The sequence below is a fragment of the Dermacentor variabilis genome, chromosome 5 (assembly GCF_050947875.1).
Source record: "Dermacentor variabilis isolate Ectoservices chromosome 5, ASM5094787v1, whole genome shotgun sequence".
NCBI lineage: Eukaryota > Metazoa > Arthropoda > Arachnida > Ixodida > Ixodidae > Dermacentor > Dermacentor variabilis.
In genome coordinates this window covers 139491874-139519466 of record NC_134572.1, presented here as the reverse complement: position 1 = coordinate 139519466, position 27593 = coordinate 139491874, and the positions used below count along the sequence as shown (strand labels likewise).

At 46.1% G+C, this 27593-nt stretch overlaps 1 protein-coding gene and 1 pseudogene across 1 annotated transcript in view; one reads left to right on the top strand and one right to left on the bottom strand.

Moving 5' to 3' along the window:
• Window positions 1-27593, top strand: part of LOC142583195 (roundabout homolog 1-like) — a 187070-nt gene that overhangs the window by 125494 nt on the left and 33983 nt on the right. Inside the window, exons 2-9 of the mRNA XM_075693552.1 lie at window positions 3890-4210; window positions 15078-15359; window positions 16739-16877; window positions 17083-17210; window positions 18289-18413; window positions 19222-19582; window positions 19820-20071; window positions 20380-20559. Coding sequence (XP_075549667.1) covers window positions 3890-4210; window positions 15078-15359; window positions 16739-16877; window positions 17083-17210; window positions 18289-18413; window positions 19222-19582; window positions 19820-20071; window positions 20380-20559 — 1788 coding nt within the window. The remainder of the gene's footprint in view (window positions 1-3889; window positions 4211-15077; window positions 15360-16738; window positions 16878-17082; window positions 17211-18288; window positions 18414-19221; window positions 19583-19819; window positions 20072-20379; window positions 20560-27593) is intronic.
• On the bottom strand, window positions 21777-21957 carry LOC142583761 (U2 spliceosomal RNA; annotated as a pseudogene).

Genomic DNA, 27593 nt, shown 5'->3' with positions numbered 1-27593 from the left:
TGCAAAGAGCAGGCGCACCATAACAGCAGAGCAAAAAACAGCAAGCGAATCTAGCACGTCGCACAGCTAAACAGTTCGATGAAACCCTTTTAGCGGCTTGCGATATTGCCGCCTGGCCACATCCGCAGAGCTCGAAAACTCGAGTGCTTCCCAAGCAGCCGGATATTGCGTGTGCTCGTTTTACTCTAGCACTGGCATGGTGGGTCGCTCCTTCAGTTTCTTGGACTGGATTTCATCAAGGAGAAGAAAGCGGTACTTTTGCTCATAGGATGACGCCAGCGTGGGTTTGGCAAGGAAAACAGCCACGGAGGGGTACGTTCGCAGAAAGTGACACGCTTAGATAGGTGGTAGATCGTTGGAAATAGACAAACAACCACCAAAAACAAACAAACAAAGAACAACGTGATTTCTCTATTGAGCATAGGGAGTCGTTCAGATGGAAGCACTCTGTCCGCGCACGAACCTCCGACCTTTCGTGCCTCGAGTTTCAGTGAGCTCACTCGGGATATTGTCGGTATGACACCTTTGTCCACTAACTTCCTGTGAAGAATTTACTCTGCAGGACTTGCCTGCATAGCGCCATGTGGACACGTTTCTTCTACAGGTGGTCGATGCCCTGAGCACTGCACATTGAGAGCGCCAAGAGGTCTGTCTCAGGCCCTGGCTAACGACGCCAATTGATAATGTTATCTTTAGATATGATTTCGGCGGAAAGCCGGTACAGATGCCGCATAAGATGCTGATGCGTTTCCCAGTTGTTTTCCTCTATTTCGAGAACAAATTAGAATTAACGGCAAATAAGGCTGACGTGGCTACGCCTTCTATTAGTTCGGCCGCGTTTTCTCAGGATATCTTTCGTCGCACCACATTTTCAGCAGTTTACACGCTATTTACCTGCAAGTAGGAAGCTCGAAAAGTAGCTCGCCTTTTATTCGGCATTCCTGAAGATAAAGTGCACGTTTTTTTTTTGTTTCATCGCGAAGCGGGGTCCCTGCTACTGCTTCGTGATTAGCGCCATTGCACTTGCCAACTGAAGCAGATTGTGTCACTGTGCGAGCGCTGGTTCACCTGCACTCATTCAAGGGGCATTTGGAGCACCTTAGTGGGGGTTCTTGTACGTAGAAACTGGAGAGAAAGTATTCGAATAATCCACAAGACGAGCCTTAGAAGTTACATGCTTGTTAGAGAGAGTTGTTCTTTTATTGTTAAATAGCGTGGGTCAGCAAGAGAAGGCCACTGAAGGGCCGGCTATGTCATGTGCACCAAGTGAGAGCCCCAGCTTCTAAAAATGCGAAAAATAAAGGAAAGTAAAAGCAAGACAGTGAAGAGAAGAATCGAAGGAAGCACGCAAGTCAAGCATAGTGGACTTGAGTTTATGCATGATGAAATAGACTAGCCCGGTGTAAGCTAGAACTTTAGGATTGCAAAATGTGGAATCGCGCTATCAGAAGGTCAGGCGTAACGATACTGCTCATTTTCCATAGTTAGTCGCTCCTTCTTTCTTCTACGCTGCTAGGGATTCATACTCAAAAAGTCGCAGTTTCGATCGAAAGTCAATCTTCGATTGCGATAGCAAATTAGTGGAGAGCTATACGATGTAAGGAGAGTAGCTTTATCGGCCGAGTAAACTTGTGAACACAGGCATAGTAATAATTTAACAGGCATGGTGTCATGTGTGCACAAGCAAACATGAACTCATCTCACTCAATGACCGCTGAAACTCGCTGTCAAAACGCTCCAGGGAGGAAACGCGGCAGTAACAGCGAGCGAATTGACCTTCGCGCTGCCGCTCGCATCAACAAGAACTAAGTCGCGAAAACAAAGCCCAGCGCAGACTCTTTACCCGTCGGAGATGGCTTTCAATATACGCAGGCCCGGCGAGGTTCGCGCGGCCTAGCGGGCCGGCGTCTTTACCATTGCTAGTAAGTACAGCAGGGCATGGCATTCCGCATGCGCCCAACGTGTGTGCGCAGGCGCGAGTAATGGGGGGGGGGGGTGCGAGAGAGAAAATGTGGGGACTTCGGCTGGTTGAATATCTGAATTTGCCAAGGTACTACGCAGGATAAGTCTTTCTTGCTCGTTTTTTATGCGTTTGTTTCTATAGGCGTGTCGGCATTGCTACCTTCAAAATAACATCACTAAATTTCCCGGGGGCGGGGAGGGGGGCAGTAAGGGCACAGGGGTCGGTCCGGCTCTCCTGGAGCACTACCGTCGCTCGCGTAAGGCTAAAGATATGTCGGACCTGCCTGCTTTGCTTCCGTTTTGCTAGCTCCATGGCTTCCACCGAGCGATTTACCCACATGTTTGTACACGAATATGCTTATTTCACTCAAAGGGGACCATTCAAACATGTTCCTGAAAAGTCACGGACAGCAGCATAGGAAAAGTCTGGCACAAGCGAAGATACTGCTGCAGAAGAGCAAGCCCAACCTGCGGCCCCTACTGCTCCTCCGGGAAAATCAGGAATATGTTCCTTTGCAGGTAGATCTTCGTAAGGCGCAAGAATGGTATAATCCGACATGGCTGACTCAGCTCAAGCGCCGCAGGCACGAGGGAGACTGTCCGACGTACATTTAGCTTTTGGGATTCGCGTACGTCTCACGTACCTTTAGACATAGGCATCACGAAATGGGGCGTCAGTGCCCACTGCTTCACCTGGTTTACCGTGCCGGCAGCTAGCGTTGGAGGGTAAGCAAACTTGAGCCCACTCCACAATGCAGGCACGCCTAGGGACCAACGCATGCAACACGAGTAAAGAAACTTCTCCGTAGTAATTAGGCAAATTCAGATATTCAAAAATCAAAAGCCCCCAGAGTTTCCCTCTCGCACCCGATCTTTCTCACGCCTGCGCACAAATGTCAGGCGCCTCCGAAAATGGGTCGCCCCACTGTGCTTACTAGCAATTCTTAAGTCGTGCCCGGGCCGCCCGCAAAAGAACGCGCGCCCCTCACTGCCACTCCCCCGAACCCTTGCACGCGACGGAAGGCGGCGCGCTAGCTCTCCGCTTTACACCGTTGCGTGCGCGATATTGAGCCGCGATCGCCTGCCGACTCACAATCGCAAGCTTTCATTCACAGATACATCATATGGCGCGCGCCGACGATTTTATCGCCCTTGCACTTTATGCGGAAACTCACGGCGACGCCTACGCCGACAGTGATGGTGGCGCCGACAGCAAGAATTGCTCCTTAAGTGTGCATATAATTGCTATCGCAATAATATTGTTCCAACCCTTAGACTTAAGGCTATAAAATGTAATTGTAGAAGGTAGCTAGCTTGAACTACCTCTGCAGTGTGAGAAGCCCTAGTTGATACTTAATAAACGTATTAATTTTTTGCCATCTGAATGTCGAACGCGAGAGTTTGACAATGATAGCTATAAAGTTTACTTCACGCAGGTTTATCCGTCGTCTATAATGCTTAGTTGCTATCGACCATTCAACCTCACCTTGGCCCTGAGACAAGCCAAGCACAGTTAGGAACCCGTAGGTGTGTTAAAAGAAAAAAGGGAGCCAGAAGGCAGGGATCTTAAGCAGAGAAGCGTCTGTTTGGCTACGATTAGGGTAGCCAAGCAATCAAAAGGAGACAGAGATAGACAATAAATGTGTGCACATGCAAAAGACAGCACCAAGGAGCCAAAGCCGCTCGAGCAAACCATTCATTTGAAGGCGCCCATAACTATATTCACTGATTTCTGGGGCGACGTTCCAGTAGCGTCTGCACAGACAGTGGACAGTCGTCTTGTTGCCGCTGTGCATTAGACATTGAGTGCATTTTCTATCGAATTGAGGACAGTGATCCAATAGGTGGCTCATGTTCTTAACTATGAGTGCTCTAAGACACCCCACCCCCTATTCATTGCTATCTCGTCCTTCTTGTCTTCATGCAGCGTCCAGCCACGAACAACTAGGAGGAGAGGGTGACCGCGCGCCACGCATCACGGAGCAACCGGTGGACGTGGTGGTTCGCAAGCACGAGCCGGTGACTCTGCGGTGCGGCGCCGATGGCGACCCTCCTCCTCGAATCGCGTGGTTCCACGACGGCAGGCCCGTGCGCGACTCTGCCACGCGCATGGTTCTGCCCGAGGGACAGCTGTTCTTCCTGCAAGTGCAGCACAGCCGCCGAGAACAGGACACCGGACTCTACTGGTGCACGGCCACCAATGCATTGGGCACAACCCGCTCCCGAAACGCTAGCGTCGAACTCGCCGGTGAGCATACCTGCGTGCTTCATTTATTACCAGCGAGGCAGTTCACCTAACCACCAAATGAAAAGTACGTTAGTAAATATCTGTTCGGCATGGATATGTAGTTGCGCGATGACCGTAATTCTTCTGCTGAGATGTGACAAGCTAGCGACAGGGTTCGCTATATCGTGTTTTAGTTTACTGAACCCTGTTCGTTTCCATATTTACATTGCTATGTTGACATTTCTTTGCACATAAGTGACGCGTCATGGAAGGTTGCTATCAAAGCCGGATTTGGCTGAGCAAATACGTAAATCTTTGCGAGATATTCCTAGGCTTGTTTTGGTTGCTCTTAAGCTGCGAGCAAACTATTTTAGGATCCAGATATAACCTAAACCGATTTGGGGTGCGTTATGCAGACTTCGCTGGCGGTTCTAGCGTTAGATATGGAAGGCCTGCGTCTATTGTGCAGTAGACTTTGTCGTGAAATATGCACAGTGCAGCCCAATGTTAAAGGAAACGTAATTTATGTGGCTCTCACCTTTCCGGTGCTCTGGCGGCAAACGGCGGCTGAAGCTATGGTAGGGCACTGCACAGGTTTGTATATATGTGCCAGGTCCGCAAACCACAAGTCATCATCCGTAAAGAGAACTCAGAGAAGAAAAGTTTGTCAGTGCACTGCCCTCATGTGTTCCACTTAACAGCGGACTGCACACGACTTGTAAATGAGGCCATTATAGTGAAAATTGATATTACGCTCAGAGGCGTTTACGAATAGGACAACGGACAAACGTAACTTCATATGATACCCAGATGGCAGCACTATGTTTGTAGTCCAATACTCGTCAATGGCAAACCATGGCGTTTCGAATCGACATAATGCCTTGAATAGTCGCTTTTTTCGTCTTAGACAAGTACCTGTCTATATATTTAGTGAAATATCAATGTAGCCATACATATCAGCATATGTCTTTCAACCTATGGCATAATTTGCTTGAAGTATAATCGCAAATCAATAAACAAATCAATCAACCAATCTATCAATCAATCGTTTATGCATAAAACGTATGCAAATATGTGAGTATACAGAAGGAGGCCTCATAACCCAAGGCTATAAGGAGGAGTTACAAAATAAAAAGCACTTAGTGCGAGAATATAGTGCAGCAGAAGTATTCTTTTTTAATTCTTAGACGACAATAAATATCCATGTACTCCCTGCGCTCTATCTACGTACTTATTATGACTTGAAGGATTCAACGCCTGCGCTCTTCGAAGCACGGTTTTTCTTTGTATAACTGCTTCAGAGTGCGAAGTCATGGATAGAAACCTCTAAAATTCATTGAAAACGAAATTAAAGTGAGTACGGCATTGTTTAAGTGGAGTTATAGACATCACACGTGCGCATACATTTATATCGAAGTCAGTGAAGTGAACGTCTTTTAATGCGACGAGAAAATTGTTTCTGCGATCTTCTTTGATGTTCTCTTTTGTGTTCGTCACTACCTATCCATCTTCCAACAATTAGTTACAGCGCCTACCAGTTACAAAATCTGCAATGCCGACAGCGATCCATTATTCTTTTTTTCGTGTCATCGGCCCTATTTAATTTGACATACGGATGCTTGACATCACCTTTTTGTTTGTTACACAGCATGACTCAGAAACCATCTTCTTCTTGGGTGGAACTTCACTGTTGCTTTAGTCAGGCTGCGAAAACAAACCTGGTAGGCCTGTCATAACTGAGCAGAATGACGGTTTACAAAACACATTTGGTGTTTCAGCAAGGAAAAAATTTTAAAAAAATGTAAACAACATTCTGTCCGCGCAATGTTTTAAAGTCAGGGGCTTTAAAGTGAAGTACCAGAAGCTGCATCAATGGTAGTTATAGTTACGAACACTTCAGTCGGCTATTTTTAAATGTTATCTACAACCTTCGCATTGGCTCTTTCATGGTGAAGACAATATTTAAAAACTTAGGCAATGAGTTACGCTAACTTATTGACTCCACAAAATGAAGAAAGAAAGCGCTGACTAGGCCACGCGATTCTCAACCCCACTGGGTTGCTTTCGGCCCACTAGCACACTCCGTCATTTTTGGAACATTGCTTACATTTAGCTAGGACACCCTGTATACTTGCACTATGCACTGCCACGAACGAAAGACACCAAAACCCAAAGAAAACACCTGGGAGGCACGCAAAATAAAAACAAAGTACTCAGTGCTTGAAAAAAAAAAAGAAGTGAAGAAATGAATGTTTTCGCGGTGAACGTGCAAAACTGAACGCCTATAACAGATTCAGTGAAACGCACGAGAGGCGCATACCGTCTCTTTCGCGCACGGTTCGATGATATAATATCACGATGATAGACGGCTGGCGAACTGAAATGCTGCCAAGCGTGCGATGTTCGCCACCGGCAATAAAGGTTCGTTTTCGTTGCAAGCTTCTTGAAAAGAAAAGCGAGAATGTTTTGGAAGGCTCGTCGTAAGGAACTCCGACCACTCTCGGGCATCATTAGGCACTTCTATAAAGGGTGTGCCGTTGCAGCCCAAATATAGCGCAGCGTGCTGCACACACATAAAAAAAAGTTTTGAAGAAAACAACAGAGTGTCATAGGCTCGCTTGGAAGGATAAAAGCACAAAAACAAAAAGAAAGCAGCTATAAAAGAGCCAGACCCCTGCCTGCCATCGTGCAGATGTCTTAAAGTGCACTTCCGTGCTAGTGAGCCTGGATTGTGTTTGCTTCCTCGTGATATACTTTGTTACGTGAAGAAAAATAAAACACTGTTTCAATCAGGTTTCTACTTGTCTGTTCGATCTTTCTTCTTATTTTTGAATTTGGCGCAACAAAAACAGGGATGGAGAAGAAATTTGGCGAGGGGTACCGGTTGGCTTCGTTCTCAAGAGAGGTGGTCGCAAGCTTCAGCCACTCTAAGGGCAGCAGCAGCACCGACCAGCTTCGAAGTGTGTAACCAGTGCCTGGGGCTATTTTGAGTTGAGTTGCTAGCGCAAAACTAGAGACAAAATAGTTCACTTCTTTTTTCATCGGGAGCGATGAAAGGGGAAGCGGGAAGCACGTTCGTGCAGCGAAAGCTCTTGTTTTGTTTCCTTTTTCCTCAACGAAAGACGACGAACCAAGTCGATATATCTCCAACATACACCCAACACAGCTGCTCAAGATAGCGAGATGACAATCTAGAGTCAGTGTGTGCCTTTTGTGATGAAGTGGCAGTCGCTAGATTTTGGTGGACCACAGTTCCCGAAGCCATCAGATCTGTAAATTAAATTGTGGAGTTTTACGTGCCAGAACCACGATTGCGTTTGAGGAACTATGCCGTGGGGCACTTCGCATTAAATTTGACCACATGGGGTTCTTTGACGTGTACCCAATGTAAGCTACACGGGCGTATTTGCCCGCCCCCATCCAAATACGGCCGCAGCGATCGGAACTTGATGCTGCGCTATCGGGCTCAGCATGAGTAACGCCAAAGCCACTAGGCTATCACGGCGGGTGTCACATTTATGCCGCGCTGTGAAGTGTAACGTATCTCGAATGAAAGGAACTAGGTTTGGGGCTCTACTTCTACATTTCCTTTTCTTTTGTAGAACCAGTCGGGAAAATAGACCGGGTGAAACTATGTCACATACCAGCGCGATACCTGTCTGTTTCTTGAAACTAAAAGTTTAAGTTGCGAGACATGCATGAGTTCATACCATTGCAGCTATACCACTAGCATTGCCACCAGCAATACCTGCTTACTCTAAATAACCTGTTTGTTGCGCTTCTTTTTAGCTTTATTTCAGCCTGATGTTGTTTCACCGGCTCTACAGCTTTCCGATTTCTTGGTTGGCCTCTCTGTACCGGAACTTTTCAGCTAACATCCTTTTTGCGCCAAGCGTGGATTGTTGTGTGGAGTTTGCAAGGCTCGTTAAAGCTTACAGAATGCGCTGTCCCCGCGAAAACGCTTCCTTTAATTTTCTGAGCACACACACACAAAAAGAAAGAAGAAGCAAACCACTTCTGAAACAAAGAGAGACGTTCTGTTTGGCATACAACATTTAAGCTACAACGTAAACAATTGCTGAATCTGCCCGCTGGCGAAACATTGAAATTTATAGCGAGGTTTTTCGTTGTGCTGAATAGGTCTCAGAAAGCGGCCGGGACGAGCAGCTACGCGAACAGCTGTACAGGCTAGTGGAGATGTGTTCAAAGATGGTGCTTTCTCGATGGTGTTCAAAGACAGGATTAGATTGATTGACTTAGATACCTATTGTCCCAGCTGATCGGATTAATGTGTGCACCGTGGCACGATTAGCTCACACAGCTGCTCAGCAGGAACACTAATGTATGCGCGCGCAGCACTTGTCACAGCAGCGGAAGCCACAACGGTGCCCTGGCGTCGGCAGAGCCGGTTGAGCGCTACGTGGCCGTGCAACCACTTGGCCTGGTGGCTTTTTACAGCCAAATGCATCGGACGTTTCTGCAGACCTTCTAAGTCTCAACGTGTGGGCCACGCGTGCGCGTTGATGCCGTGACAGTGTGCCAACAATTGTGGCGGCGCAAATGCGCCTCGAGCGACCGTTTAATTCTCATCGCAATAAAAATAGCCTGAAGTGTTTCGCATATTACATCGTGACTTGCCCTGCTCCATTGTTGCTATTCCAGGAATTTTTTTTAAACACAGCACGATTTAATGCTGGCTCAAATAAGTGTTTACCAATCCAGTCCAATTCAACACATCCTGCTGTACATACCCCGTTCCATACATAGCAGTCAACACGCTGTTGAGGCTAGAGAGACTGCTTTCAGTGGCTTGGTTCGCACTTGGATATAGTTCTATGTTTCTTTGACCGCAATTGTGCGCAACTGTTTTTTTTAATGTAGGCTCAGTATGTAATTAAATAGGTTTTAATCCCTAGTAACACACTGTGGCATACAGCTGCTAATGCCTTGTTTTAGATAATTATTATTTTTTGTTCATTCTTTTTCGCAACCCGTTACAAGAAGCTTCCTGTGCATACTCGCGCAAGCGAATGCTGTTGGCGCGCAGCGCAGCGTGGGCGGAATGGGAAGAGTGATAACTTTATTTTAATTTACTTATTTATTTATACATACTGCAGGCCAACATACTTGCGCATGCAGGAGGGACAATGCAGTTGACAAGGTAATGACAATGCAAGACAGATAATAATAACAAAGTATATATATATATATATATATAAGCAGTGCATGAAAAGGATGCAGCCCGTTGCCGCGTTAATAAAATGAAAATGCTTGCCTTAGCACAGGAACTACAAGAAAAAGAATCACACATTTGAATTTCTATGTGGATGAAAAACGCTGTGCCAAACAACAATCGGGCACTAAACTTAAGAAAATACGGGAAATTTCACATAAAGAATGAGAAAAATAGCTATATATACTGCTTATGGTTGTGCTATATTACGTTACAAATGGTTTTCCAACTCATTTGTGAAGTTCCCCTATTGAAGTACATCAACAGGGAGGGAATTCCATTCGTTTATATATATAGTACGCGGATAAAAACTATTCATGTCATATTTTCTTTTTTGACAAGTTTTTGTGTAGCTTCCACAGCTTTGACTGCTATGTATGGAACGGAGTATAGTCATACGCAACCAAGAAATGGCGCACTTACATTTGTGTAAGCGCCTTGAATGTATTGCTCAAAGTCTGTGTAACGTGAGCTTTGCATTTTATACAAGCCAAATTTGCTGGTCCGATCTCGCGAAAATTGATGGCAGAGGTGCGACTATGCCAACTGGTATATTTGTATCGCAGCGGGATAGAGAAAGCAAGTCCGCAGTCACGATTTAACGCTGTAGTCAGTCCGCCTCCTCGCCACTTTTCATTACCAGTACAGAAGTGCACAACAAGCTAATGTCTTTCATCTGTCTTCAGGCGGCGTGTGTGTGTATGTATTTATTTATTTATTTACCCTCAGGGCCGAAGCATTACAGAGGAGAGTGGGTAGAGAATAAACACAGTGCATAGTAACATAATAATAACAAAGTATAATGAACATAATAAACATAATATCACAAAGCATGGTGAGGTATGGTAAATCCTAATTATACAATGTTAGCTAAGGCATATTTAAATAGGGTATTATCATAATGGAAACAATGTCGGAAGAAAGGTGATTCCAATCTTGTGAAGTTCGAGGTAAAAAAGAGTAAAGAAAGGTTTTAGTATGGGGTGGGGGGGGGGGACGTGGCTCGATACGAACCTTAAAGCGATGGTCAACACGGTTAGATATATAATGTGGCTGAAGAATGAATTCGTCACGCAGGGTAGGGTGATAGTAAAGCCGATTGAAAAAGTTCAAGCGAAAATTTTGATGGCGGGACGCTGGAGATGCAGGAGATATGTCAGATTTCATAGAAGTTATACTAGCAGTGCGATTATAACAGGAACAGATGAAACGAGTAGAGCGATTCTGCACCATTTCTAGTGACGCAACCAAATTGTTAATGATTGGATCCCAGACTGGAGTGGCGTATTCTAATTTAGATCGAATGAATGCTTTATATAATAAGAGCTTTAAAGACGAAGGGGCTGCAGAAAAGTTACGGCGTAAGTAACCTAACATGCGGTTAGCATTGTTAACTATATTCTCGATATGCAGAGACCAACTTAGATTAGAAGTGATATGAACGCCTAAATACTTATAGGAGGAAACCGCGGCTAAAGGAGAGTTGTTTAGGTAATATGGAACAGGACTACTGGATGCGCGAGAGATACGCATCACTTTACACTTGTTAATATTTAATTCCGTTAACCAAGTATTGCACCATTTAGATATAGAATTTAAATCGGACTGGAGAATGTTAGCGTCATTATCAGTAACGATCTCACGGAAAATAACGCAGTCGTCAGCGAAAAGATGAATATTAGAAGAAGCTAAAGACGGAAGGTCGTTAATGGAAATGATAAAAAGGAGGGGGCCTAATAGGGATCCTTGTGGAACTCCAGATTCAGCAGGACATTGGGTAGAGGAAAGTTCGTTGGCTACAACAAATTGGGAACGATTTGAAAGGAAATCTTTGATCCACAAATAAAGACTACTATCGATATTAAGTTGACTAAGTTTATGAAAAAGAAGTATGTGGGAGACCTTGTCGAATGCTTTAGAAAAATCTAAGTAAATACAGTCAGCTAACGAAGAACGATCAAGAATGCGGTGAAGTTTATGAATAAATGATATGAGCTGCGTTTCCCACGAAAATGATTTGTGTGTGTGTGTGCGTGCGTGCGTGCGTGCGCGCGCGTGTGTGTGTGTGCGTGTGTGTGTGTGTGTGCGTGCGTGTGCGTGTGCGTGTGCGTGTGTGTGTGCGTGCGTGCGTGTGTGTGTGTGCGTGCATGTGTGTGTGTGTGTGTGCGTGTGCGTGTGCGCGTGCGTGTGCGTGTGCGTGCGCGCGTTGCCTTTCGGGCGTGGCTACGACTGTTTATACACTGAAGCTCAAAACTTTCACTCTGGCATCCCGGAAATTATTTAAAACAATTAAATTATGGGGTTTTACGTGCCAAAACCACTTTCTGATTATGAGGCACGCCGTAGTGGAGGACTCGGGAAATTTTGACCACCTGAAGTTCTTTAACGTGCACCTAAATCTAAGTACATGGGTGTTCTCGCATTTCGCCTCCATCGAAATGCAGCCACCGTGGCCGGCATTCGATCCCGCGACCTCGTGCTTAGCAGCCCAACGCCATAGCCACTGAGAAACCACGGCGGGTGTGTCCCGAAAATGATGTCCTCTTCAGAACATGTTCCAAATGAAGACTTGCCGAATTACCTGCCGTAATTTGACATTTGCAACATGCGTGGTAAACTAATTGATTTCAATGTAAATTTGCGAGAAATGGCAAATTAGTCACAAATCCACTTCCATATTTTCGGCAAATAAATGTCCACGTTTGGGAGGAATCATGATAAGGAATTGCTAATTCTCTTACATACCACGGGTGAACTGTGAAAATTCAATTTACGATAAAAAAGAAAGAAACTTCCCCCGCGGTATAAAAAGAAAGCACATTTCTGATGACAGGTTTAGAACCCTAATTCGCGAGCACAGAATCCCAATCTCCTAAGCATTATGTCATGGTCGTTTTTTTTCTTCCTTTATCTATTAGGCCATTGTCGCATGCGAAACTACGAAAAAAAAAACACCTTTACAAATATCCCTCGACAAAGCCAGCACTTGAAACGTTTTGCGCGTTATCTGCGTCGCGTAGCACCAATTATAAATATTGAGCGCGCATTTGCTATCGAACGATAAAAATAGCACTTACAGGACTCATACCTCAACGAAATCCGTTGCATGTAGCTTTGGAGCGTTTCCATAAGGTCGGGCGCGTCGTATTTCGTTATTCAGCAACTTTTTATGCTGAATAATAGTTCTGCAGATCAAATAGACTGTAAGCGAAACTTTTTATGCTGTTTGAGTTTACTGACGATATCTGGCAGTGATGCCGACGGCACAGGACCGTCGTGAGGCGACGTTAAAAGCAAGTGGCATGCACAAGGCAACCTGTGTTTACGTAGTGCACAGAACATACAGTGAAACGTGTTTGCTCAAGATGCTGTTTGCAGCTTGCGACAAGGTTAGCACTGTCGTTGCCTCACACGGCACATCGCGGAGTAGCTCAAGTGTGCCTGAAGCGTATTATCGTCTTTACGCTGCGGCGCTTTCACTCGGCTTTGTATCTACATGCGCTGCTTCAGTCATCCGCGTGGAGAAACTTGGACGGTGTTTATTTTTTCAGAAATTGTAGGAACATGGCGTAACGTAGCCTGCGTCCGAATTTTTAAAATTTCACCACGACTTTGGCCATGTGTTGTAGCAGCGTTTTCTACATCATGAGACGTCAACCTCGCCACGCTTTCTACGGCCCCTTTTCCCTTTCGTGATGTGACCCGTGTATACAAGCTCCCGCGAGCAAACAATGGCAACGTTGTTATTCACCCGTTTCGTGACGGCGGTGGCTTGACTGACCGTCTTGCCGTCTCGTCTCTATATTTACTTTTTACCGTTATATATATATATTTTCTCGGGGCCATTGAACCTTAGAACAAAGGTAAACGCTGCAGCTTCTGCGATGATTTTTCGTGGGACGCACGCGTATTGACAGCCATCCAGCGGGCATTGTGTTGGTAGGCAGGGATATCAGAACACAGCGTGACAATGACCAAGGAGCTCCGGAGGGAATGGTGGCGACGTCGAGAAAGCTGTCGTTGGACTGAGGCCGTAGACCCCGCTACCGCACCGTGCCATGAACATTATACACGTTCTTAAGCACCCGCCCGACGTGGCCTCAGCGACAGCGGGAAAGTCGACGGAATAAGCAAAGAAAGCTTCACCTTAGAATGGCCGAAACTCTCTTACGGAAATTATCGCAAATGTGCGAAGTTTGTATTAATCGATACCACTTAGCGTAGTGCCGTTTTTTTGTGCGTCACTTTATCGAGTGGCTTGGTCTCCTCGGCAGCGCCACTTTTTTCACCGCACAAGCATTTTCTACAAATAGCAAGGCATCGTGCCTGTCACGTGACACCGCTTGTGCATGCGTAGCGCCGTCACTTGCTGCCTTCGAGATCGTCACACCTTGACGATAAAAGGGCACATGCCCGTCTAGATGAACTTGCGACCTCGAATCGGCAATAAATATACTTTAGAGCACTAGGAACACTTGTAGAATGCCCTTTGCCCCTACATCTGGCTCCTATAGGCAGCACATTCCCCGCCTATAGCCCATTTTCTGCTGCAGTCAGAGTTCTTACTCGTTCTAGAAAATTAACGTGTGTGCTGAAATGAAATTCTACCATTGCATTTCTCGCAACGTATGTTGATATATTACATACTTTTTGGCGACGCCGGGCATGCTAAAGTGCTCCCCTTGAGGCTTGGAAACACAGTGGCACTGAACAGAGTTACTGAGGGGGACTCTGATGCTACGACACACTAAGTTTTTTTGTATATTTTATTACCCTATAGGCTTGTCTCACAGCGAGACACAAATGGTGGGTTGAATTTAAACTTCAACAAAGCTTGCATACAATTCTCAAAAGTATTAGGGTCAGTACAGAACGATGTCTCTGAGAGCTTGTACGTGCCGGCGCGAACTCTCACGCGCCACCGACAAGTTCGAAGACGTTTCGAAGGACATACAAACAGTCTGACGTTGCTATGCTGATTCGTTAAGACGTGATTATTGCACAATACCGGTGACGCACCCCGTTCACGGTTACCTTTCGCGCAACGAAGCAAGAACGCGTTTGGATAGCTCCTTTATAACAATGCTCCTGTTTAGAAAGAGACATCTAAAACCATAGAATTACTACTAACACTCCGGTGCCTAGCGGTGCAGTGCAGAAATGATATTTAGCGCCCAGCGTGCCCGAGGCGGAAGTCTTCGTGTTCAACGTTGCAATAAAGCGTAATTTCAGTAACTAGTGTTCTCACAATGATACTCCGTGACCACGCAATGTGGTTTATATTCCATCGCGATCGTGATGTCATTGTCTTACTGTTTCTTTTTTCACCTCCACGCTGGTGCATAGCTCGGGGTTTTCTTCCTACAGGGCCATATAAAAGATAATTCGATGCAACTTCGAGCGTAATCGTTTTTCCGCAAGTTGAGTTCTAGCTTTGTAGGCAAACACCGAGAGTGTACAGTTCAACCACAGTGTAAGAGCCTGACAAGTCTGTCAATATTGATAAACAAACAAAGTAAGCTTTTGTTTGATATAGGCGGGCTTCGTCGTACGCATTGCAGGCGACATTCGTGAAAAAAAAAAAAGGGGGAAGCTAGTTCACTGAATTCGTTCCACGTGCCGAATTCATGTTATCTCTTTCTCGTGCACGCACAGCGCTCCGCGACGAGTTCCGCCAGCTGCCCAAGAGCGTCCACGCGGCGGCGGGCGATTCGGCGACGCTCGAGTGCGTGCCTCCCAGGGGCCACCCCGAGCCCACGGTCACCTGGTTCAAGGACGGCGTCCAGGTGCAACCGGGCACGGGGCGCGTCCGTCTCCTGGCCCAGGGCGCGCTCCTGATCGCCGACGCGCGGCCCTCCGACCAGGGCCGCTACGTGTGCCGGGCGGCCAACATGCTCGGCACCAGGGACTCGCCGCCCGCGCTGCTCTCCGTGCACAGTGCGGTTACACGCTGCCCCAATTTTTAGAAATGAACACGCATGCATGCAAGTGCTAAATGCAGCACAGTAAACGTGCGCCATTCACCGCATAATTCTCTCGCTTGTCTAATTAACACTGTCCTTTTTAGCGGTGCTTTCTCTTTCTCGTCAGTACAGGCTCTTTCGGGGCTTTCAGCCGTCCAGGCACTGGTTAGATAGTCGGCCGCAACGTTCATTAAAGCGTTTTAGCACATCGTCGCAACCTGTGCTGTCCCTAGCTTGCTGTTGCTTCAGCGCTCAACACAAAGGCACTTCGTGCCTGGCGGGTCAGCGCATGCTTCTAGAGGCTCAGTTAGCAGATATGTCTTTGCTGAATTTAGGAATATTCGTTAGGCGCTATTAGTAGACACGACAGCACTCAGTGGTCAGCGCCGCACCTCAATCAACGCGTGACAGATACCGAGTGACGTCCATTAAGTGCATGCTACATTCATAACAAGAACTTCACTTTCAAAGAAGACCTCAACTGCGGTACATTTTAACTGGCTTTTTTGATTATGGCGTTACACATTGTTCTAGTTTAAATGTAAATGCTTTTACACAGACATTGTCGTACTCCTCCGCGTGTGCAGATATATCAGTGTGTCACCAAACGATTTTTAAGTAGTCAGAAGGCTACGTGGATCTTAATAGAATTGTCTAAGGCATGGTGGTGTTGTACTATAAAACACTGTAACCGTGGTCCTGCTACAAGAGATAGTGCAGGAAAGAAATACGGTTTAGCTAACTACAAAACTAAGTAGGATAATCAAGGCATAGTAAAGCTGCATGATTTGCTGTTTCAAGGACAGCATGCTCCCAAACACATGTATGAACACAGGTATGAACACAAACAAACAAAATAGCTCTTGTTTGAATGTTTTGTGTTCCCGCACATGTATGAAAACGTGCTACCTCTGCAATAATAATGGCGTACCAACTAGCCAACCATTGTATTCTCAGCTGTTAGGCTTTGTCTGTAGCATTTTCCTGAGGACAAAGTATAGAACTAGGAACGTGGTACTGTGTATGTCGCTGCATCCTGTCTAAATTTGTGCCGTAAGACCATGTTTCATAATAACGGTTCATACGCTTTGTAATACGAAATTCTCATAACTCATAACTCAAGCCACTGCACAAGTCGACGAATGATTGCTCTTCGCCGCGTATAAGGAATTCTACCCCTCTATAAGACAATGGACGGCACAATTTCTAGCATCGTCAACATCTGGGACGCCTTTATACTTCTCGTCTCAACGCAAGAGACAGGAACAAAATGGATTTAGCAAGCATGTTAAAAGCTTTCTTTTTACAGCTTAGCGTACAGCTTCACCGGCGCGTGCCATGTTCCCTCCGCAGCCAAGCCCTATTTCATCAGGGTCCCAGAAGACGTGACTGCACTCGCTGGAGAATCTGTCGAGTTTCTGTGCAAGGTCAACGGCGACCCGAAGCCAACAGTGACATGGCGGAGAAAGGATGGAAAGATGCCAATCGGCAGGTAGGCCATGGGACCAATTACAGTAGCATTGCGCTTTGTAAAATGATTTTCTTTGTAATTTTCTTGCAATCGTTTTCTTAAGCATGATCTGGGCTTAATTCTGATCGCATAAATAACCGATTTCGGATGACGTAACACGGGGAGCGCTATCTCGCTTAAAGCGCCGGAATGTGCCACTCTGACACATTTCGTAAATTTTTTCCAGGGCATACGTTCAAGAGGACAAGTCTCTTCACATTAAGAATGTTGCTCCTTCGGACGAGGGTTCATACGCATGTGAAATAGAAAACATCGTAGGCTCAACCTCAGCTTCTGCCACACTTGTTGTACATTGTGAGTTGTTATGTCTTTATACGACCTCCTATGTGCCCACTTAGTATAGTCGTTACCGTTATGGTGGTAACTGTAGTACGTGCCAGTAAATTGAAATTTCTCGCAAAATTTCCCTAATATCATAGAGACAGTATTTTATACGTGTTGTCTAAACCACTTCGCTAAAGTACGGAATCTGGTGCGAATGCATAGTTTACGAGGACATTTTTTACGGTGAATTAGAGTGAGAGCTTTTCATCTCCATAAATGCGCGATATTAGGCAAGCCAGATGGCTTGGGGCCACCTGTCGATAGGAACCGTAATTAAAGAACGGCATCTTTTCGAAATAAGCGGTTATTAGGTAGGATTTTATTTATATAACAGGAAATACCCATTTGCGTAAATCGAGAAGTTTCAGTGGGGTGGTCACATTATTGAGAGAGAGAGAGAGAGAGACAGGTATTTATTATGATAGAAAGGAATATTGAGATAGAGAGAAACAAGAAAAGGCAGGAAGGTTAACCATATGGCTACACTGAGGTCAAAGAGAGGACGAGACATTGAAAGAACAAAGGAGACGGCAAAGAACATTTCTAAAAGGTTTCCTTATATATCTACACATGTATTGAAACAACAAATTCGGAAATTCGTTTTAATTACAACAGAGCTCAATGTTTCCGAAGATTCTGTCAAAGTGGTTCTATTTTTATACCAATAAAACGCAATTTATATTTGCGTTTTTTTGAGAGAACAGCGCTTCTCATTCCGTAAAACAACAGGCTGGAGTGATCGCCCACCAAGAGAGGCCACTAGGTGCCGCGCGCCTCTCAAGCTACATATTTCTGGCCATATGTATATTGTAAATATTACATATGAACAGCGAACAAAAGCACTTCTTCAATAAGCTTGTGCCAGGAAATCAGGATGATGATGATTATTATTATGATGATGATGATCATCATCATCATCATATCATATTTGAAGCATATCAAAATACCACCAAGAATTGGCTGGTTGTGCAATACTGCCCAGCCGCACCCCTTCTGCACACACGCATACTCACACCAGGAGGACTGATTTTGTTCTTCCTTCTTGCAGCACGCCCAGCATTCCGCCTCACGCCCATAAACCAGAAAGTAGAGATCAACGGTGTCGCCAAGTTTGACTGTCTTGCGACGGGTAACCCCTCACCCTCCGTGTTCTGGACTCGAGAAGGCAGCCAGGTGATTAAACTAGAATCCTGCATGTCGCTTTTTTGTAGGGCATGTCAAGCTATTTCCAGCGTTCCATGTTACCCACATCCTTGTAAGCGCGAACTGTTTGCAATCATCCACGGCTATGACCCGTTGAATGATGGAATATTTCGGCGCTTCCAATTAAAGATATGCGTGAGCAGGTGCAGAAAATATTAACAGGGTGCTAGCTCATGAGGTGGTGTTCACCGTCTTCCTATCACTAGAGGGAGAATTTGGTCTAATAGCCATGGAGGCTCTCACGCTGGGCAGGTCACGAGTGCTGTTAATGACCATGTCAATATGACTAAGGTGCCCTTGTTAGTTGAGCACGTGTCAATATTCATAATACAAAGAGCAAGAATATCATTTGTAAGAGCCCACGCTAACACCTTAATCAACAAGTGGAAGCGAGAACGATGGATATTCGCGTGTACAGGTAGCTTTGCAAATGTTGAGAAGTTCACAGCCACCTCCATATTCGGACGAGGAGGTGAGCATCAGTGGCGCGAAAGTTGCGATAATTACAAGAATTCTGACAATTATAGTCGATTGACGGATTGGTAGGAGTTAACGACCCAGAGGTAGATCTGTGCCTTGAGGCCGAACGCAGCGGAAGAGCTCGGATTAACTATGGTAACCAAGGCTTTGCAGCCGGCTCCTATATTTCAGTGGATGGTTACTTATATACTTCCACCTTATGCTAGTATCTGTGCGCCACATATACCCCAGCCTCATGACCAGTGGCAGAACGCCACAAACAAGCAGTCGCCGACGCTTTCTATGCCTTGCGCTGTAGGTGCTGATGTTTCCGGGCAAGTCACATGGCCGCTTCTCGGTGAGTCAAGAGGGCACGCTGACCATCACTGGCGTGCGAAGGGAAGACCGGGGCTACTACGTCTGCTCGGTGCTCTCTGCGGTGGGCTCCAGCATGGCTAAGGGTCGCCTGGAGGTCAACGTTCTCACGGACGCGCCGCCCCCCATTATACGCTTGGGTCCGGCCAACCAGACCCTACCAGTGCGCACCACCGCCCAGTTGCCGTGCGAAGTTGCCGGCACGCCCAAGCCCACCGTGCAGTGGCTCTACAGCGCCGCTCCACTAAGCATCAAAGATCGGCCAAGATTCAAGCTACTTGGGTCTGGCACGTTGCAAATTCGAGGTGAGTGCGCGGCGCTTTAAGACAAGACTGCAGTTACAAGTACAATAACAACGCAACACTATGTCTATTGCCGCGTGTTTTCGGTTTATGACATCGCTGGAATCCGAGACGTTACCGGGTCCAAAAGAATATGTAATAAAATAAGCAAGTTATTTTGCATGACCTGAAATGACCTTTGTTACCTCAGAACCCTCCTGTGACCCGTAATTTCTTTTTCTCTGTCTACATGTATGACAGACCTCCAATTGTCCGACAGTGGCCTGTACACGTGTAAGGCTTCAAGTGTAAATGGTGAGACGTCTTGGACTGCGTCACTGGCGGTGGAGTCACCACATAATCCAAACGTGAACTTTCATCGCTCTCCTGACCCATCCACATTACCTGGTCCTCCATCACAGCCGCTCGCAGTAAACACAACAGAAACTTCGATAACCCTTACTTGGAGAGGCAGCGAAAAAAAGGGCGCGTCGTCGCTGAAGGGATACACAAGTAAGTGGGGCTATGCTTGATACCTGCACGTGTGGGACATTGTAATCTGGTATTACACACAAATGCCTTCGAAATGCCCCGCACGACAAGGCTCAAATTAAAAAAAAGGGGATTACAAGAGTAGTCAGTATGTTCTTTTTGATTATGTACTATGCCAGAATTATTGCATTGCGAACAACTTATCCCGATTGCCAGAGAGGAAAAAATCTTGAAAATATTTCTGAAAATTCCGTACGATGCATGTACAGTAACTCACTTCACAATTCGAAGAACTAAAAAAAGACTAACAATGCTTTGTCTATTTCCAGTTGAGTACCATAGCAGTGATCTTCAGAGTGGCTGGGTTCTGGCAGCTCATCGAGTGCTTGCTGAAACCTACACTATCCTGGATTTGCAACCAGACTCTCGATATATATTCATCGTCCGCGCTGAGAATTCGCACGGTGTAGGACTTCCAAGTCCTATCTCTGAAATTATACGAACTCCAGGTGGGTGCATTTGATATATAAATACAAGCACTTTTCTCCAGCATGCCTTCATTCTTTCTTGATCACTGTTGAACAACGCGCAAGAACCGAGCCTTAAACAATTTCCTTCTCGAAATGGCAGCATTGAGGTCCATTCACACGCGAGCACCATATCATCGCTTAGAGTTTCTTAGATGCCATTGTCTGGCACTAGCGTGAAACAGTAGAGTGTAACAGCACTTTATACATTGCCTTATTATTGTTATTCCGAAAGCCCAATGCAAATTATATGTTGTATCAGAGCCACTGTACTACATGCCTAGTTGATGCTTATAGCTGCATTTGTTCTCGATTTAGTGGATTTGAAGAACAATTGGGAATGTACTGTAGGCTGTGATGTGCATTTGTCAAATAATTGTGTGTTCACCTTAACTAAATTATCGCGTTGTTTGCTACTTGCCTGGTTCTCGTACAGCGAGATATAAGCTGAACAGCAGTACATTTATGAGAAGTCTCTGAGAGCTTTAAGATAATTCCGGAACTATTTATCACATAGCATTACTATATAAAAGATTCAGGGAAAACACGGGGAAGGCGGAAGGTAGAAATTCAAGACGATGAGTGAAACGAGAACAAGATGGAAGCAGGAGCCTACGTTTCGACAAGTCCACTTGTCGAAACGATGGCTCCTGCTTTCACCTTGTTCTCGTTTTGCTCATCGTCCTATATAAAAGATTGAAACGATTACATTGCCCAATTATTTGGCGCCGCTATTCTTTGACCAGTCCACTGTATTCCAGTGTTTTCGGAGGGGGATTCTGACATCAAGTACAGGAATTCAGACGAATTTCTTAAATTAATTACCAATTATACCTGTATTTGGCATGACATGCTACCGTAAGTTTTCCATTTTAACCTTTTTACTGAACCTGACGACGACAAAGCTTTCTGTAGCCACTGTCGATGAGTCTTCCGTTTATCTAGTAACTTTGTAGTTGGCAAATCACGTATTTGCAACTTTTTGTTGGCCGATCTTGGGTGTCACTATTGCACGAAAACGGCGGTACACTATAAGTGTACCCTCCCTCGACGCGCGAACTGTATGCCTTTTTAGAAAGCTGCTGTTAAGATTGAAAGAATGATGGGAATGAGATGGACATCTTTATTTACCTACTTCTTCACTTTTCACAGCAAAGCTGTATATGGCTAGTTGCAGGGGTTGAATGTCTGCAGAGCAAAAACCTTGGGCCGATTCCTAAGGTAGTGCAATAGCGGGGCTGACCCGCGCTGGAGGTGAAGCAGGCTTCAATCACTCCGCCAACTTCCAAAAATAAGTTTAATACCTTGGGTACAAATAGAACCCATATAAGATATTAAGATGATAAGAGGAGATACTACACAATAACCCGCGTCTGCCATGTCTACGTTCGCACCGCCTTCTCTTTCGGCGTTCCAAGCGCTCGCGTATCTCGGTTCCTTTCCTTCCGCTCTCCCGTGGTGGCGGTTCCGTCGAAACGTCACGTGTGTATAGTTTCCTCCGGCTCCTCGAGGCGGCGGTCCCGTCGTCGACGCGAATGTATATAAAGATTACTAGGCAGAAACATGGCTCCGCTCAGTCTCTGAGTATGCGATAGCACACTTAAATAAGGATGGTTGTGACTACACAGCTGCGGACGCGTTTGTCAGGGGCGACATTGTACATATTCATTTAGCAATGTGTTGTTTCTATAGCTCGTATCTCTTGCAAACTTCCCATTGTGTGCACACTGTCAACAGGCATTTCTCCGCTGGAAGACTTCTACCGGCATTGAATCAGCCACAGACACACACATTCAACACTTGAACGATGGACAGCACCTTCGCGTCACCGCGTGGCAATGAACATGACCAGATTAGTAGAACCGTGATTGTCAGGCGAATCTGTAGGGAGCGGGGCGATAAAAACGCATGACGTGTTGCAAGTTGCCAGTGGCTAAATAAAGCTGGCTAAAAAATTAGCACACTGCGATAACAAACTAGTGGATAGTTGCACGAAGTAAGCAAACTAGTTTTGGCGGCCATATCAACTTGTAAACATTCGCTTGCTAACTACATTAGGAATGATAGAATGCGTAAGCATGACTGAATGGGGACGTAGGAAGAAACAGACACACAGCGACAGTGCTGACTTTGTGTGTCTGCTTCTTTCTATGTCCTTGTTCAGCCACGCTTACAAATTCCATCATGTATTCGAACCAACTAGCCCGCCAACGTCTTTTAACTAAATTAACCAATACGGTGTCATGCGCGCACAAGTAAACATGAACACATCTCGCTCCATGAGCACGGAAACTCACTGTCAAAATTCTGAAATGAGGAATCACGGCAGCAGCAGGCACACATCCGGGCCGCGTTCCTCGATCGCGCACGCGAGATTGAACCGCGTTCGGCGGCTCACCCGCACACGCTTTCACTCGCACATAGAACATACGGCGTGCGGCGACGGTTTTATCGCCCTTGGACTTTATACGCAACCTCACGGCGACGCCGACGGCAGAAATGAGCCTGGAGTGTCCACATAATTGTTATCGCAATAAAAGAAAACCACAAGCCGGCACATTTGTATACCTTCAAGGTGACAGAATCACAGATTATTACTGCACTGAGAGACGACTTCCAAGACTGAAAGTGAAGTACGATCTGACAACTGTACGAAGCAACGTCAATTAGTGCACATAAATATCGCAAGGCCTCTCGGCTGCCCTCGGTGCCTCGCTGTCCCAAACAACGCCATATTGAATTTGCTAGATTTTCTTCCGTGGTGATGTCATGAAAACAATGAGCCTAATTGGCCAGTGCCATTACACAAATTTGAAATCCGTAGATTTCCTTTATAATTGTTAGATTGTCACCGAGTAGAGGCGGCGAAACGCGATGCAGAAGGTGAAGCACTTTGGAACATTTATTTATTAACTGCTACACCAAAGCTTCGTTCTACAAGGCTCCCTGCGTCTGCGCAGGATCTTTATCAATTTCAGGGCTTGTCGCATGTTATCTGAAGCACCCTGTATTTACACGGATATGCCTATGGAGATTCCGAGCTTTAAGAGTACTGTCTATAACGCTAAGACTGCTGCCTGCACCAGGGCGTGCTAGAGCCATGCTTCACAGCAGCACTCTGGTGTTCGCCCGCACAATGCTTGTGACGCTCGACGCAGCACTTGCTTGCCCGCTGAGCAAATTCAACGGAGCGCTAACGTGCCTTTGCTTAGCATCGTGGCTTTTGGAGCAAAATGAACTGCGCGTCTGTTTCGTTCCGGGAGACATTCTAACCTTCCAAGGGCGGGCCGCGCGTGCACCGGCGATAAGAGGGCAAGAGGACGGTGCCAATGCGCCGCCAAGTGTCAGGAATAGAAATCGCAATAAAACTAGCGCCAATCCAGCCGACCCTTGGTGGGTGCACAATATAGTGAACAGAATGTTGTCTATGCTTGGCAACGGTCGTGTTACACTTCCATAGAAAACATGCGCCACAGTCTGTGATAGCTGAAACCAACGTTAATCAACGGTACCATAGGAGATTCGCCGTGCGCGACACTGTACGTTAATATTGTGTTGACAAGGAAATTTATTCACCCGTAGGCACGCTTACAACTGTGGTATGAACGAAAAGTACAATATAAGGTACAGCACATGTAATACATCATACTTGATGTAAACAAAACGGATTAGCAAACGAAATAATAAATGGTGTCTGCTCGACACTGGCTTTGCCACACACAACAACAACAACAAAACTCATTACAACGTCCACGCAAAAGCATTATTGTCAGCCTCGAATTTATGAAAGGTACCCGGGGCACATACAGATACAGTCTGAACTCGGACAACAGAATTGAGCATTATTCTGGCTGTAGAAAGACTTTGCCTCGGGAGACGGTTATGTACCGCGTAGACCAGCGGCGAAGAAACTTGGCTTCACCGAGTTTGAACAACTGTACTTCAAGATGACCCCATACTATCACCCGTAATTTTCGCATTCTGGGGTACATTGCTCTATTTGACTGCCGAAATTGTTCTGCGATGTTGCGGAAGCACGACAAAACGTAGCTAGCGCTGTAGTAGACGAGACTCGCAAACCGATCTCGGCGCTGTGGTAGCCGCACGATAGATATTCCGAACATTCTTGCAACTAGCTTCCAGAAGGTGCGTGCTACAACGCAGTCCTTTACTACATGCGCGTTGGTCTCTGTTTGTGCGCAATATATGCATTTATCATTCGCTACCATATGTCAGCGTTCAAGCCTGTCTCTTGTAGGTAGAATGCCCCACTGATATTGCCAATGAAAACCCTTCACGTGAGAGGGCAAATCAGGTGAAAGCTCGGCTGTCCATCTTTGTGTAGTAGCTGTCCGTGGAGGTACAGCTGTCTCACAGAACATTTCACAAAGCCTGGAAACTGGTGTTGCACGCCACTTTGTAATTCTTAGTTGTACAAGCTGGCTTTGCAAGCGCGCAGCGGCTGCATACTGCGGTGCTGGCGTCACCGCCGTCGGAAGCAAGTTGCCTGTACACTGCGGCATAAGCGTTCGACGGTAATGGCCCAGCCAATAAAGGAGCAGTGGCCTACCAGGGTACTCATCATCATCAAGTAGATCACACGTACTCTTAGTGCACAAAAGCCTACCGAATCTAACTATGCACGGCAAGCTCCATCCTCCGCTGGATTTCGGCAGACGCAAAAATTACTGCGCTGCGTATTGCGACTTGTTTAGCCAGAACCACGAGAAAATAAGTGAGTTTACTATTCGTACTGTTGGTGACGGCGGGAGAGCTACCCTTGCAATTTACTGCACCACAGTTTACTGCACAATACGTTCTTAATGAAGAAAGCCCTTTCTGCCAGCGGCAGTGGCGACGCAGTCACTGCTTCTGACTGTTCTTTAATTCAGCTGACAATGTCTCGCCACGTGTGAGGTGAAACACCACTTGCACAAAATTTGATGCCTAGTACTTGCATATGCTCAGTCTGTTTAATGTCCCCTGGTAGTGTTATTTCGGCGCGGCCTAAATTTAATGCTTCACATTTTCTCATATTTATTTTGCCCCCTGACATTGAAGCATATTGATTATAAATACGAAATAGCTCTACAAGACTGTCCCCATCCCGTAAAAACAAAGTGATGTCACCCGCATACGCTGATAATTTTATGCACCCGGTTGCCGGCATAGGAAGACCTCTTACGAGCGGGCTATCGCTAAACCGCCTTAACAACGGGTCAATCGCAAGCAAAAACAATATGGGTGACAGAGGACAACCCTGCCGCACTCCCCTTGTAACATCAAATCTAGGTGTTAAAATGTTGTTAAGCAGTAGCTCTGCTGTTGTTCTCGAAGACAACATCCGCAGGATGTCTACAAACTCTTCAGGGAAGTTACATCATCGTAAAGCCTCAAATAAGTACTGGTGTTCTAAGCGGTCGAACGCTTTGGCTTGGTCCAAGCTAACTAATACTCCTGAAGCTTCACGCGCTGTTGTGTATTGTATTATATCACGTGTTAAGTTGAGACACGAAAATATACTCCGACCCAGCACGGAACATGTTTGATGTACACTGACGATTTTCGGCAATAATATCTTCATGCGATTTACAAGAAGGGTTGTCAATATAGGCCTCCAGGATGAGGGTTCTGCAAGGTTGGAGCCTGGCTTTGGCAAGAGCATTACGCGGCCCCGATTAAACGATTTAGGAATACCTTCCCGTGCAAGACTGCCATTAAGGAGCGACACTAAGGCAGTGCCTACTTCCTCCCAGCAAGATCGGTAAAATTCGACTGGTAAGCCATCTGGGCCGGGTGTTGATCCGCTGTTCATAGATCGTATAACATCAAAAACTTCTTGCAAATTTGATGGAGACAGTAAGTTCTGGCCTTCTGTATCTTCCACTGGAGGTAGGTTAGCGCAAAAATCCGAAATTTCTTCACTGAAGAGCTCTGTATTGTAAATCTTTCCCGATGAAAATGCATCTGAGAACCACTTCCAAAAAATTCTTTTGATATCTCGCCTCGCACCGCTCTCTGTGCCATCTTCTATTATAACCCTTTCAATGAAAGAGCTGCCATTTTGCCTCTTGCTGGACGCACGAGCCTGCCGCGGTACCTCAGGGTAAGACATTGGCCTGTTCCTCATCCACGCATTTGCAGAGGTGCGAGAGTACCAGCTCATAAGTCTATGGTAGCGTTCACGCTGATGATCTAGGTATTCGCGCATTAACTGTGTTTGGGAGTCACCGTCTCGTACTATTCTTATCCTTCTCAGGCACTCACAAAGCTGCTTGGTCTCTTTTCTTTTTCGTTTCCTGCCAGCTGCTATGCATACTGACCTCCACCTTTCCTTTAATGTACCCCACCCTTCGATATTGCATTCTTAATCGCAAACTGTTGTAGCTACTGATGCTTTTAGTTCGGTTAGAGTCGCCAGGTCACGCAAAGAAGCAATGTCTAGTCTCCACATATCAGTGCGTTCACCTGGCGTTCCTTCGAGGTTCAATATGACAGCGAAAGGGCGATGATCTGAAATGTACCCGGCGTCCGCGGGGAGATCGAGGATGCTGCACTGGACAATTTGCGTTGTTAACTCAGGGGGGAAATACGTTCGATCTAGACGACATTGCGATTGCCTTTGCTGCCATGTGGCGCCAAAACTTCCGCTATGCATATGGACCCAGGCATCCGATAAATTGTATTCTTTCACTATACGAGATAATTCAGTTGCGTGCGTATTGGAAGCGTTTTGTCTTCGCCCTCGTGAGTCGCGCATGGGGTCGAGCACACAGTTAAAATCGCCAACGATAAAGAATGGGTGGTTGTCTAACAAAAAGGGGAGAGTCTCGCAAAGAAGTCATTGTGGTCTGACCGTACGGCGGGTCCATAGACGTTCAATGCCCGAACTTTCCTCTCACCCCAGAAAAAATCAAAAGCTATTACACGGCCTTCCAGGTCAAAAAGGCGGTGACTTCCATGTAGAAGCACCCTACGAAAAACCACCACTCCTACACTACGACATCTCCCGGGGC